The following is a 15,119-nucleotide window of genomic DNA, read 5'->3' as shown; positions in this document are numbered from 1 at the left end:
AGTCAAACTCCCCAGTACCGAAACCAAACGGGAGATGTGATCTCAGAGTAAAAGTGGGCGAAGCTACACCAGTATCTTTTTATCAACACAGTCTAAAATTGAATAGCACATTTGAATAGTGAGGGAACACCAAGTTTCCAAAGTCCTGCTGGCCTTCTCAGCCTTCCTACCTCCAGCGAGTACTTTCTCCATTTCTTCTCTGACAACAGGGGATGTCAGGTGGATGGTCAAGGACAATGGAGGTTCTTTTGTGTTTTTTATCACTATCGCAGCATCATCAACAGACTGGAGTATTTCGTACTTGTCTTCTGTAACAGCCTACAAAATAAAATGCAACTTTCAAGAAACTTTCTCCTCAGGGGACTCAACACTTCTATTTAGTCCCACTGGTTACTGCAAGAGACAAGCCAACTTCTTGGGGTGTGATGGGACAGCAGTCCATTCATCTAGAGGGTCAGGACCTTCCTCTTACTTGCAAGGTCTGTGGCTATTTTCAGGTTTCATAGAGAAAGGGAGGTGATTTTTCATAATAGGGAGCTTCCTAATGCAACACGCAGGAGTTCAGGGTCAGGGAGGAAATAAGGATGTGATTCAATGTTTTGTCACTGGGTTGCTATATGACTTGACAAATCATTTAATCTCATTAAGACTGTGGTTTCTAACTTGTAAAATGGACTCAGTAAAATAACATGACCTGTACCACAAGGCTGCAGGAGGTTTAAACTGGACTCTGCACAGAAAGCAGAGCACCCAGCAGAGTGGGTATCTACCCACTGATATTTCCTCACCAGGATGAGTGGCCATCAATGTGTGGTGTGAAATCGGTGTGTAATAAAATAGTTTGTAACACTGGTGCATAGTAAAGCATGTACTCACTGCAAACGCATTTGTACGTAAAAATGGTTACAACAGTATGACTTCTGCTTTCTTACATATACCATTTTATATGCCTTGATCAACAAAATTCTAGCTTGTGCCCTGGCAGGTCTGGCTCAGTGGATTGAGTGCTGGCCTGCAAACTGAAAGGTCACCAGTTCAGTTCCCAGTCAGGACACACGCCTGAGCTGCAGGCCAGGTCCCCAGTAGGGACTGTGCAAGAGACAACCACACATTGATGTTTCTCTCCCTCTCTTTCTCCCTTCCCTCCCCCACCCAACTGTAAATAAATAAAATCTTAAAGAAAAAAAAGAAAGAAAAGAAAATGCAAGCTTTTAAGATTTTTTAAAAGGGAAACAAAATAAATATTATATGCAGGGAAGGCAGACACACTTTGAAAAAAATCTAAATTGGGGTTTCTCCTCTTTGGCAATACTGGCCTTCAGGCAGGATTATTCTGGAGAGTGGGACTGTCCTGGGCACTATAGGGTGACAAGCAGCATCTCCAGCCTCCACCCAGTAGATGCCAGTAGCACCCTACTCTACACACTGCGACAACCAAAACTGTGTACTGCCATGTCCCCTGGAGGCGGGTGGTGAGGGCCAAATTTGCCCCAGTCAAAAACACTAATCTAAATTAAACAACAACAACAAAAAACAAACAAACAAACACTTTCTCTGTATCTTTCTCTAAAGGCCAACTCTTTATTTAAAACTTGTCCTTCCTATAGAAAAATTTTCATCAGCTTAATTTTCTTCAATTAATCCTTTTTTAATTAATGAGAATAAAATTAACTTAAAATCACTACTAAAACAGAAAAGCTTAGGGCTTCGTTTTAAATAGTTCTTCAGAATTAACTGTATACTACATTAGGCTCCACACTTCAATTCTAACCTTTAGCCTGAATCCCAAATTGTCAGTCATATGTGACAGAATTCATGTTTAAATACAAAAGTGAATGGTGTTTCTTAGGAGTGGGGTTTTTTACTTTTGTTTTTGCTCATCCTGTCATTAAATCCAGGAGGACAATGTCCCAAGGAGGCAACAAGTTACAGTGATCTGTGGAGGTTCTGAAGCCCCAGAACTCATTAGCTGGGGGTGCTGCGGTCAGTTCCTCTTCCCACGCACTTAGATGATAAAGCACTATCTAAAAGGGGCGTCATGAAGATGAAATGATACATGTAAAAAGTTTATTTGGCCTAGGATCTGGTGTAGATACTCAAGAAATGCCACAAGCTTTTATGTAGCACTTTTGTAACAAGACAAATACACCGGTTTTTAAAAAGTTACTGGTGATGTCCTTGGTTTGGATCAGGGTGAGTTAATGATATTATCCATTCATCCATCCACCCACCCATTCAACTGAATCTGGATGTGAAGTTCACATCCAGTGAGGCCTAGCTCTAGGTAGGTACTGGCTCCTTCCTCAAAGCCTGAGTGTCTGGGCAACAATGCCATCAGCTAGCCACTCTCCACAGAACTGAAGTGGCTCTGTGGCATCTGTCCATTAGTCATTGAGAAGGTGTGAGTACAGCAGGTACAAGGGTAGGTTTGGAGTGGGCCTCTTGGCACACACTACACAGTTGGGCATCTCTTCTTCCTCTGCCTCATATCCTCAACAACACCCCCAGCCCCATCCAGTACAAGTGGTCACACTCACAGCGAGCTGGATGGCCAAATTGTCAGCCACCTTGTCCAAGAGGGCAGTCGTAGGCTTCTCTTTGCATAGCAGCACCAGCTCTAGGTCCAAGTCCCCCTTGAGCAGCAGGCCCTTTGCCACAAGGCCAACACGCATAACACCCCGCAGGGTTCTGGTCATGTGCTCTGTCTTCTGTTCCCTAAAGGACAGATCAATAAATGCTATATGAGGAATTCAGTCTGACCAGAACTCAGAAAGGCTGGAGTTTCTTTAGAAAAGGAAATGCTCCCTAGGAGAGAAAAAAACCCCCACAAAACCTCAAACTTACCCGGCCCCTTCTTTGGTCTCATCCTCCGGGGGCATGTCCAAGTTCTCAGACTCAGCTTGCTCACCACTGCCTTTCTCTTGCTCATCAATCCAGTCGGACACAGCTTTGAGAGCACGTTCTGTGTGGGACACCATGTTCTGGACTGCCTCCAGTTCCTCTTGGGTTGGATAAACGGAAGAATGTTTTGCCATTACGTGGCGATCATCATTCACAAAAATTCGCAATGGACGCTGGAAATGGGAAAACTCAGTTAAAACCAATGTGAAGAGACCAAGCAATCCACTATTTATCGTTTAAGCTGCAAAATTCATAACTACAGTTTAGCATTTGTGTGAAAATAAGAGTATAGTAGCCCCCACTTATTTGCAGCAGATATATTCCAAGACCCCCAGTGGATGCCTGAAGCCGTGCATAACACTGAACCATCTATATACTGTTTTTCCATATGCATACATATCTATAATAAAACTTAATTTATAAATCAGGTACAGTAGATTAACTAATAAAAAATAGGATAATTACAAGAATACACTAATAACAGTTTACATAAATGTGGCATTTCTCTGGCTCACAAAATATCTCATTGCACTGTACTCTCCTGTCCTCCACACTTCCTGTGATGTGATGATGACACAACGCCTACATGATGAGATTGAGGTGAATTTGAATTATTTGTTTTTGGAATTTTCTACATAATATTTTTGGACTGTGGTTGATAATGGGTAACTGAAACCATGGAAAGCAAAGCCATGGATAGGGAGGAACTACTGTATAGAGTGGGCAAAAGTAGACTTACAGGTGTAATACAATAATACAAGAATAAACTGTGTTTCACATACTCACAAGCTGTAAGATGACTTCTGCCCACCCCTGTATATAAACACTAAGAACAGGACAACTAAACAATGGTTGTTCTTTCTCTAGACAATGGGGAAGGGGACACTTACTTTATACATGTCTATATTACCTGAATTGTTACCCTATGTAGTATAATTCAAGAAATCTAAATAAAAATTATACAATCAAGTATTTTGAAGCAATACTACAAATGTATTTGTACACAAATGAAGAAATCGTACCTATGATTAAAGGAAAACTTTCTTACCATTTTTACTTCTTTTTCTGTAGTGTCTGGAAATCAAATTTTGATTATCTTTTCAAATTGTGACGGATCTCCTTGGTGTTATCAATACTTCAGCTATCTATAAGATTAGAAAGTCTTTTTAGGTTCAAATATTTCATAGATGAATAAATTTTAGCAGCAAGACAGCAGTGCTATCTCATTAAGGAGCCCCATTATCACCGCAGGACACATCTTTACTTCCAAGTAACCACTGCTATGCCAAGATACAACTAATCATAAAGTTTCCTAAAAATAAAAACAGTTGGTTTCTAAAAGCCAAGTCTCACTTCAGGCCCACACAGATGATTTTTGCTTTTTCTATCTTCATCACTTCTTCAATCTTCACCTGAGGATATGATCACTGATGAGAGAGAGAGAGAAGGAAGGAAAAGAAATATTAATCGGTTGCCTCCAGTACATGTCCAACTGGAAATCGGACCTTAACTTTTTTGGTATACCAGACAATGCTCCAACCAACTGAACCATACAGCCAGGGCATTCTTCTTCATTTCTCATACAAAGTATGCCAGATTTTACAAATACAAAAAATAAAAATAATGAGGCTCCAAGAAATGGTATAGGTAGGAATGTTCAGCAATATTTGGATGATTGGAGAGGGAAAAGAGAACAGAGCTCTGGTCCTTAAGGGCAATGAAGAGAGGAAAGGAAAAAGCATGAGACACAGGACCCCACGAGGATTCCATAAACTTGAAAGTCAGGAACCTTTTGCAACATCACGTGGATGTGACCACTGCACCACATGGACACACTTTTGCAGAGGTTAAGACAACTGAAAGGCTTCAGGATAAACACAGCTGTAATTCTGGACTCCAAATGACATGCTGACTACAACCTACTGAACTCCCACTTTGTATAAAAAGTCTGGTCCACATTGAAATCTTTCAAACAAGTACACAACAACAAAATCCCATCAGCACAATATGGAACTGATGAATACCCCCACTGCATGCAACCACCTAACAGCTAGCTCCATCAATCTAAGCCAGTCACGGGCCAGGGTAGCAGGCTTATCCTGGAAAGGCACCCACTTTTAGGATAAACACTGACATGATAGGACAAAACAAGAACTCTCACAATGTGTCACAACTACCTAGCAATGGAACTGAAAATTTAAAGGCTCCATCCTGGCCAGACAGCTCGGTTGGTTAGAGCATGGTTCAGATACACTAAAGTTGCTGGTTCTATCCTGTCAGGGCACATACAAAAATCAACCAATGAATACATAACTAAGTGGAACAACATATCAAAAGTTTCTCTCTCTCAAATCAATTAAAAAAAACAACAACAACAAAGTGTTCTGGCTGGTGTGGCTCAGTGGATTGAATGCTGGCCTGCAAACCAGTCCCCAGTTGGGGGCAAGGAAGAGGCAACCAACTGATGTTTCTCTCCACTTTCTCCCTCCCCCTCCTCTCTAAAAATAAATAAAAAAAAATTTTTTTTAAGGAAAAAGAAAACAAAGCCACTGGGGAAAAAAATCATAGCCTAATGGCGAGGACCCATGTTAAACAGCCACCAGTCCTGGCCATACCTATGCTGGAGCCTCATCAATCTGATAATGAAAGCTGATGTTTAAAAGAATATTTATTCAGCATGTATTCAGTGTGCACCTTCTCTGTGCCAGGCCATGGGCTAGCTGCTGTGACGATGATGGACACAGCAAGTCCCGCTCCCTCTGACCTGGCTGGCTAGCGCACCCTGAAGGACAAACTCCTTCTCTCTAAATGTGAAGTGGTACAGGAGCAAATGCTTCACTGTACACCACCTATTTGTTTCACATCCCCCCTCCACCACAAACAACAAAGGTAGAGACGTTAAAAATAACAAAGCTTTAACCAAGGTTCCAGGTGGCTCAGACCTTTTTATCCAGGGCTTTGTAGGATTGATATTCTCTATCATCTAAAACCTACTGAAAGGAGCTCCTGGGGGAAGTAGCTGATTCAGCACCTGATACAGAAATTGTACCAGGTGGGCCAGGGTCACACGGTGTAGTGTCAGAGAACAAGGAAGTACTTCAAGGCTAATCCAGGCTTGCCCACTTGTAAGGGCTCCCACTGGCTACATTCAGGGAAACTTAAGTATTAAAAAGTAGTAATAATACTTCCACCTGTATGAAGTTCCAGAATAGTCAAAACTAATGGATGAGAAAAAATTCGAAACAACAGGTGTCTCTGGGAAATGGTGACAGGGAACACCTGGAAAAGGGCCTAAGGGCGCTCTCTCTGGAGTGTTGATCTTAATTTACATCTTGGTAGAGATTTGGTGTGTGCAGTGGTCAGAATTCAATGAATGGGTGCATTGCTCCAAAAGAAAAAAAGAACTCTAAATAATCCCTGGACTCGAATATTTTGAGGGAAGACTGAACTTTCTGCTTACTTTGAAATACATCATAAAAATAAAGTGGACTGAAGGCTGAACAGAACAACAGATGGACAGATGTGTGAAAGTCAAATGTCAATGGCAGAATCTAGGGTGTGTATTCAGGCAGGCATTCACTGTAAAATTGTGTCACCTTTTATGTATGTTTAGATTTTTCCTAACAGAATGTTTCAAATATGTAACTAAAATGGATTCAGCACACTACATTTATGCAAATCCATGAATCCATGATGATACTTAAAATAATAACTTGCCACCACTGGATATCTCTACATTCCAACTCCGTACTTTGAAAATTGTTTAAAAAGGTACTCTAATTTCACTTAGAGTTGATGCAGGGGATCACTACTATAAATACCATGTGACAAATAGAGCTGTAAACAGCCTAAAACCCCCCTTCTCCCACTGGGGAAACAGGACATTCATTGTGTCAAAATATCAGCCCATCCAAAGTGCCTCCCTACACCCACATGCCCCCAAATGCACCCCTCTTCAACAAATAGCCTGCAAGTAGGTTCCCATCCCCTGTCTTCACTTCACTGTTTAAAACTTCAGGAACCTGGGTGTGCCTCTGCTCCAGTAGGCTGCCCTATTTGATCCTCCTCTGGTTTGAGACATAGGACCTAGAAAAGTCCCAAGAGGATTCACTGAGCTGTGGCTGGCTCTGACCACCAAGCTTGGCCCACCTGTAGTCCATTTATCCCAGGCCTTCCTCCCTTACACCAGCCTTGGTAGCAATGCTTCTTGATTCAGATGGAAAAAATGAGTACGAGTATTAATTATCTTAACTAAATCAAACATTTAAAAACGGAAGTCAACAGTCCTCTACAGGACAACAAAACTGGCCCCGCTTGTCTCTGTAAGCCCAGATTTGTCATCCAAATCAGCCTCTCAGAAGTCAGTTGCTCTAGTCTTGAATACCATGGAATCCATCTCATTAATGGACACAGGGGTCTTCTGGATGAGCAGAAACCTTTAAAATCATTTTTAGCAAGAAACACCACTACCAAAAAGCCCACAACACCCATCTACATGCCAACACTCCACTGCTCCTTACCAATTAAAAAAAAAAAAAAAAAAAGAGAGAGAGATTTTGTTTATAGAAAGAGGAAAAAGGAGGGAGAAAGAGAGGGAGAGAAACACTGATGTGCGAAAGAAACAAACATCGATCGGTTGCCTCTCACACCTGGCTAGCAACCCAGGCATGTACCCTGACGGAGAATTGAACCAGCAACCTTTTGGTTCACTGGCTGTCATTCAATCCACTGAGCACACCACCCAGGGCTACCAATCTAACTTAAAACAAACAAACAAACAAACAAACATAAAAGGCTGTACAAAGCTACTGTAGCAACCTTGTTTATGGTTCAAATCTGGGCACAAATGCAACCTAATTTTTACTAGTCCAGCCGCTCTGAAAAGAAACCCAGAGAGAATGAGGAGAGTAAAGGACAGGATTTTAAACATGACCTCTGTGTGGTTTGGAATGTTTTATTTAGTTATTTATTTAGTTATTTATTTTATTTATGGACTTTAGAGAGAGGAATGAAGAGAGACAGGGAGAGGAAAAAAACCCACAGATGCGTTGTTCCACTTACTTATGCATTCATTGGTTAATTCTCATTTGTGTCCTTACCAGGGGATCAAACCTGCAATCTTGGTGTATCCAGAAGATGCTCTAACCAACTGAGCTACCCAGCCAGGGCCCATTTAGGATGTTTTAACACAATGGAATCAAGCTTCTTTCTTTTATTCTTAAAACCAGCCCACTTACAGCAAGTAGTTACAGAAGTTTGAACCACAAAAAACACTGTACTTACAGCGTGATGACCGTTTTTTCTGACCTTTCACTAATTAGAATATGACCTTTGTGGCACTAGCTGTTGGGAAAGAAACATGCCCAAATTAGCATGTGTGGATCAACAAATGTTCATAGAATGAGCCAGTATGGTATTAACACCCTAGCGGGTATGACCCCAGCATTCTTCCTCTAGGGTGGACCCCCACCCCGCTTCTAGAGTATTTCACAAAATCTTACAGCTATTCCAGGGACTCTGCGGAACTGTCTTGGAGTGGATATTGGTCCTAAACAGACTGAATTAGACTTTGAAGTGTACAAGGACCCAACCCAGCTCCTGGTTTTCCTGACCACCAGAATTATCCAATGCTGGGATGTGAAGTTAAATAATACACACATGCTACTACTTAACCCCTTAAACATTTAGAGTCACATCAAGGACACATAAAAAGTAACTACTTGGGGTGGTGAACATACAATACAATATATAGATATGATACATTATATAATTGTGTACCTGAAACCTGTAATTTTATTTACAATGTCACCTCAATAAATTCAACAAATAAATAAAGTAATAACTTCAACAAAGCAACCCAGGCAGAAGATGCCAATCTGTAATATGGCTATGGGCACTACTCTGAGAAATTAAGTCCAACAAATGTCTGAAGTCTATCTAATGCAACAGGTTCAAGTTTTGTCTGCAGCAGTGTTTGATCTGTAGAAAGGTATAGAGTTAGGAATAGATTTTCACAAATATTTTCAATGTAAAAGGCCATCCCTTAAGTTTAATTTTCTTCCTTTATTTCAGTGTTAAAACATCCTTTTCTCTCACCCTGGCCAAGGTGGCTCAGTTGATTGGAGCATTGTCCCATACACCAAAAGGCTGCAGATTTGACTCATAGTCAGGGCACATACCTAGGTTATAGGTTCAATCCCCAGTTGGAGAATGTACAGGAGGTAACCAATCGATGTCACTCTCTCTGATTAAAACATAAGTAAGATGTATTCCTTGACAAAATAAAAGGTTGGAAAATACAGATTGTTCCTTAAAATGTTTCTGGAACTACCACTGGTCTGTGGGACATAGGACCCCAACCCCTCTAGTATTGTGGAGAACCCACGGGTCTTAGAAACAGAAGCCCCACCTAGTTTCTCCAACCTAGCAGCTGGGGGACCTCCAGCAAATCACTTGCCTCAGAGTTGCAAATATCAAGAATTGAAGGTGACCGTGGAAAGGTGCTTTTTTGGTTGTAAAACTACAAATACAATGTATTACAGGGATAACTTCAACTACTCTTGGATGAGCAAACAGAAACGTTTTAAAATCTGCCTGGCCCTGACCAGTGTGACTCACTTTGTTAAGCATCCTCCAGCAAAGCAAAAGTGTGCTGGTTCAATTTCCAGGCAGGGCACATACCTGGGTTGCAGGTCTGGTCTCAGGCTGAGGCAGGTACAAGAGGCAACAGATCCATGTTTTTTTTCCTCTCTCCCACCCTTCCCCTCTCTAAAAATAAAAAAATAAAAATTTAAAATCTGCCTGTTAGAGAATATAATATCATAGCAGAAGATTTAACATAACTCCAAGTGGGAATTATCAAACCCTCTTTCCAACATGCTCTTCTGGCTGCAAGCAGGTGAGAGAAGCCAGTGTAGGAAACTGTCCCCAACTTGTAAGGGGCAGGGGCAACCACCAATCTATCCCCAGGGGAAAGCCTTGGAAGACTTTTTAAAAGGTAGCAAGCAACTTAGTTTTACTTCTCCCAAAAATGTTTTTTTTCCCCTATTAAGAAGAAAAAAGATTTTCACTCAAAGACATTAACACTCAAATGTGAATTATTTTAGGGGGCAAGGAAATTTTTTTAATGCAAATGGTTCATTTTTAGATAGCTGGTTTCACCTGCAATTGTAAGAAATAACAGTAATCAAATGTACTCTTTAAGCCTATTTCCCCCAATGGTAACATTTTTGCAAACAAGATAATGAAATAGATACAGACCACTGCTGTCACAAAGATCCCTCCTATTGCCCTGTACAGACACATTCACCTTCCAACCACCCCCCATGCCTAACTCCTACCCACCACTAATCCATTTACCATTTCCATAATTTTCCCACTCCAAGAATGTTGTATAAACGGAACTGCAGAGTTTGTAACTTTCCAGGACTGGCTTGTTTCATGCAGCATAACTGCCTCAAGATCCACCCAAGTTGTGTATGTATCAACAATTGGTTCTTTTTTATTGCTAAATAGTATCCCATGGTATGGATATAGCTTCTTTTGTTTAACCATTCACAAGCTAGAGAACATCTGGGTGGTTTCCGGGCCTTGGCTATTACAAATAAAATTGCTAAGAACGGTTGTGCATTAGTTTTTGTGTGAATATGTATGTTCTTTTCTTTGGGATAAATGCACAAGAGTTAAATTGCTGGGTCATATGGCAGTTGTTAGTTTTGTGAAAAACTGCTTAAGTGTTTTTCCAGAGCTGTAGCCTTACATTTTAGAAAACAATCTCAAGTAACTTCACCAAAATTGACTCAGTTCACCTTTTCTCCACTCTGTCTGTTCACAGATCTGCTCTGTGAGGCTGTGGTCACTGGTGAGCTCTCACCGAGAAGCCCACAATTCTGTTTATTGGGCACCTACATTCCCCTCCTGCAAGCATTCTGCACAGGTCACCCACAGGACAAGTAGTTATTAGGTGCCACTATGAGCCATGGGGCTGGGCTGGTTCTTTCTATGCTGTTGACATTTATTAACACACTCAGTATAAAAGCAGTTGAAAGGCAAGTTACAGAAAAAGAAGTGGCCTGGATGACTACCCCAATAAAACCTTACCCTTGGTTTTGAACCACAATCCTACTGAAAATAAGGCAAGCTGTTTGGAATGTTCCATAAAAATTATCATGGACCTGCCCTGGCCAGGTGGCTCAGTTGGTTTGAGCATTGTCCCACTCACGAAAAGGTGGTGGGCTTGATTTCTGGTTGGGACCTATGTGGGAGGCAGCCAATCAATATTTCTCACATTGATGTTTTGCTCTCTGTAAAAATCAATAAACACATCCTTCAGTGAGGATTAAAAAAAATAACTATCATGGATCTCAAATCACCACTAACACCATTTCTCACTAATCATCTAAGAACATAAAAATATGGATCCAATTTACATAGTCTAATAAGAGGATGCACATTTACCTTTTGACTAAATGATCCTTGATGATGATGTATATGCCCTCCCCCCCAAAAAAGACCCTGAGATAGCAAACTCATTCTCCTGTTAAAACTGGTGGCTATATTTTCACCCTGGCTGGTGTGGCTCAGTGTACATTTTTAATTTATTCACTATATGGACATTCAACCAAGAAGAGAAAAAAATTTCAAATGGACATCACTTTCTTAACACATCTTGAAAACAGATATTTTAAGTCTCTCCGAGTCTCCAACTGCAATTTCTAATGGGATCATCCAAAATGTTCTGTCTTGGAAAAAATCTCAAGGATTTAACAGAACACAAATATGAGAAGATGTAATTTTTTAAAAATCAGTACATCGACAAGGCTCCCTAATGAACACCTGTTCACCCAGTTTTCACTATTATTTCTATGATGCTGCTAGCATCACAGATAGCACCAACTTACCCTAAATAACAAAGGAGAGAAGGAAGATAGCCTTTTCAAATGAAACTGTCAAATACTACAGCAGAAAACTGAAGTCAACCTCATCCCTTCAAGGGCCCCAACACAGTTCACCAACAAACTGTGTCTAGACTCCCATCAGACCACCACCTGCCTTTAATTCCAAACCCTTCCCTTGGAAACAAAAATCAAATCTTCATGTCCTAGGACTTTGCTAAAATAAAAAGCACCCAATACAGAAAGCCTAAAAAATCCTAATTCCTGAGAAGGTTCAAAGCATGATTTGAAAAAAAATGTCACCGTTTTGTGGGCCATATATATGCTAATACCAGATGGTGACATTTATACATCTTTCAAAATTGCACAAGATTAATAAACTGACAAAAATGTAGCAGGTGAACCTCAAGGAGGTATAAACTCAAGTTTCTTGGGGAAAAGAATAATTTCTCTGAGCTGTAAAAGGTGGAATTAGTAGGAATTGGGGAGGAGAGTGAGAGAGGTAATTAAGAGGAAGATGACCAGCCTAAAAAACCTAGTCTTTTTCAGAAATGAGAACATTTCCAACCCCTGTATCTGGCTGAAGCCTAAAGACAAACAAGATACTACTAAGTGTTCACCCAAAGAGAAGTGGCTCGTAGACTCATAGAAAGCGGTTCTTTTCTCTCTTGACTCCACCTGTCCCTACCCAGAAAACTTAACCAGGGGAGCATGAAATGAAAATGAGCACCATATATGTGTCATCAGAATACTGGCAGCCGCTCTTGCCAGTGTAATTTTTTTTTTAGACAGGAAAAAAAATTTTTTTTAATTAGAAACAGCCTTTGATTCCTCACTCCAAAGAATATGGGTCTCCAAAAAACAAACAAACAAACAAACACCCTCTTCCTGGCCGGCGTAGCTCAGTGGATTGAGCGCAGGCTGCGAACCAGTCCAAAGTGTGGCAGGATCGATTCCCAGTCAGGGTACATGCCTGGGTTGCAGGCCATGACCCCCAGCAGCCACACATTGATTTGGGGGTGTGTGTGTGTGTGTGTGTGTGTGTGTGTGTGTGTGTGTGTGTGTGTCTGTGTGTGTGTGTCTGTGTCTATCTCCCTCCCTTCCCTCTCTAAAAATAAATAAAATCTTAAAAACCCTCAAGTATACTAAAGGAACTCTTTTTTAAAATGAGTTCAAATCAAGAAAAACAAAACTACCAATTAGGCCCCACTCCACTCCAGAAGGACGATTTGCAGGCTTGTCCAAGCTCCTAGAGGATAACGAGACTCTGACAAATCAAGTGTCCAGGGCGGGCAAGGCCAAGCCTGGCAGTAATTGCCAGTCACCAATAAGCTACAGACAACACTAAGGCCAGCAGATTCCATTCCCAAACTACAGGGACCAGGAGGGGCCTATGTGGCCGAGAAACAGCTCAGGGGCATAGACCCTAGGACTAGGGATAGTAACACCTGTCCCTTCCCTAGAGCCTTTTTACAGCTGTGAATGAGCTCCTGGTTCCCACACTTCATTCACAGCCTGAGCAGCTACTGTCCCTACATCCCACACATCCTACAAACATCTCATACAAAGCATAGCGGCAGCACTGTGAGCAATCTGTGTAGACTCCCAACCACCGACACCTGAGGAAAAGAGAGCCTCAAGTCGTAAATTTGAGTCTCAACTTTGGGAGGCACCTTGTATTTCCCCATGGACCCCAAATATGCCACCAGACCACTTACTGTAAAGAGAACAGAATCCTAACCTATCAGAATCATAAATTCACAATCTGAAATACCCGAGTCCAAAAAAGGGAGGTTTATCAGACACTGATGCTTTCTTGTTGATCCATCACGTCCCCTAAGCAGAAACCCAAGCAACTTTCAATCAATTTCGTAATTTAGAAGGAATGGCTTACTCTCACCAAGTTTTGGCATTGAGCTGGTAGAGACCATGCTGTTCCTTGTACACCCCAGATAATTCATCCAGGCGGAGGAATAACCCGGGCAGAACATCAAGAGCTACCCCAAGAACTCAGTCATTCTACTATTTGAGGAAATAAGGTAGAAAGGGGTTTTTAGCACTCATGTTTGGGTCCCAAACTTGCACATTACAATGCACCCAAACATCGCACCAGATGACCATTTGGAGGATGCAAATCCCTAAGGAATCTGTGATAAATTCAACACCAACGAAACACCTGAACTAAAAAAAGGGAAATCTTAAGTCTTCCCCGAAGTTTGGATCCTGATATGGGGGAGGCCTGGCTGACCAAGAATATGGGAATCCCATGAAATTCCTCTATAATCCGCGTCTGGAAGAGGTTCCGGGGAGGGGGTCGTCCTCTCCGCGCCACAGAAGGACAAAGGAGGCCCCGATTCCCGCCCCTGGAACCTGGGACCCTCCTGCAACCAGGGGCGGAGTGGGACAAAGAAGAGGAGGAGGAGGAGGTGGAGGGGGGTCGCTCCGGGTGCGCGGGCCAGAACGCTCTAGACCGGAGGGGGGTGTGTGTTCTCTACACGTGCGCGCGCGCACGCGGGGCGCCGCAACAGACAAAAGCCCGGCCCGGGGCAAGCTGCAGCCCGGAGCCCGGTGAGCGCGCACCCCCCTTGCGAGGCGCTGCCGCCGATCGAGGGGCCGCGAGGGGGGAGGACGGATGCGCGCGCACCGGGCCCTCGCCGCCGACGCCGCCATTTTGTTTCCTCGGCACAATGGGGGAGAGTAACGGCTAAACGCGGGAGCACGGCTGGCGAGGGAGAAATGAGGCAGGCGATAAGGCGATGGGACTGGGAAGAAGCCGGCAGCGCGGGGTGCCTCCGGCCTTGTCACTGCAACTCCACAACCAGGCCCGCGCTGAGTGGGAGGACGAGCCGGGGGGAGGGGTAGAGGCGGGAGCGGGCTCGACCGCCGCCACATTGGAGCTTACCTTGTCGGCGTCCCCTTCCCCAACCGCAACCGCTGCTGACCTCCTGTTACAACCCTCCGGGGTCTCCCCCCAAAAGCCACGCGGTGCGCACCGGGTTGCTCAGACCAACTGCAATGGCGAGAAGAGGAGGAGGAGCCGGGGGCGAGCAAGCGGGCGGGCGCGCGCCGGGGAGGTGCGGAGCCACGTGACCCCGGAGCCCCGCCCCTTCGCCGCCGCGTTGCTGCTCGACGCAGGTCCAGCTTGAGAGGGAGGAGGCATGAAAAAAGGGAGGTGGGGTGTAGTCACGTGACAGCGTAACCGTTGCGTTTTCGTCACGTGGCGTCGAAACGTTCCCTCCCCTTTTTTACTCCTCTGCTTGGTCACGTGATAGTGGCAAATTGAGACTCCTCCTTGGCCGCGTGACAGGGACCTTTCGCTTTCCC

The 15,119-nt window shown here is 43.2% G+C and overlaps 1 protein-coding gene across 3 annotated transcripts in view; it reads right to left on the bottom strand.

Annotated features, from left to right (window-relative positions):
* ILF3 (interleukin enhancer binding factor 3) overlaps nt 1-14,872 on the bottom strand; it is a 29,561-nt gene extending 14,689 nt beyond the window's left edge. For 2 of the 3 annotated variants that reach the window (XM_045853532.1, XM_045853534.1), the window contains exons 1-5: nt 14,698-14,872; nt 3,950-4,046; nt 2,845-3,074; nt 2,538-2,715; nt 171-318 (exon numbers count right to left, since the gene is read on the bottom strand). In XM_045853532.1, coding sequence (XP_045709488.1) covers nt 171-318; nt 2,538-2,715; nt 2,845-3,074; nt 3,950-3,952 — 559 coding nt within the window. In that variant the 5' untranslated portion in view covers nt 3,953-4,046; nt 14,698-14,872. Of the gene's footprint in view, nt 1-170; nt 319-2,537; nt 2,716-2,844; nt 3,075-3,949; nt 4,047-9,582; nt 9,670-14,697 lie in introns of all 3 variants that reach the window. The other variant, XM_045853533.1, reaches the window with a different exon arrangement.
* Nucleotides 14,873-15,119: the final 247 nt, after the last annotated feature.

Source organism: Phyllostomus hastatus, unplaced genomic scaffold, assembly GCF_019186645.2.
Source record: "Phyllostomus hastatus isolate PE091 unplaced genomic scaffold, TTU_PhHast_1.1 phas_contig_98, whole genome shotgun sequence".
Classification (NCBI taxonomy): domain Eukaryota; kingdom Metazoa; phylum Chordata; class Mammalia; order Chiroptera; family Phyllostomidae; genus Phyllostomus; species Phyllostomus hastatus.
Note: the sequence above shows the minus strand (reverse complement) of the source record. Positions and strands in the feature narration are given on the sequence as shown.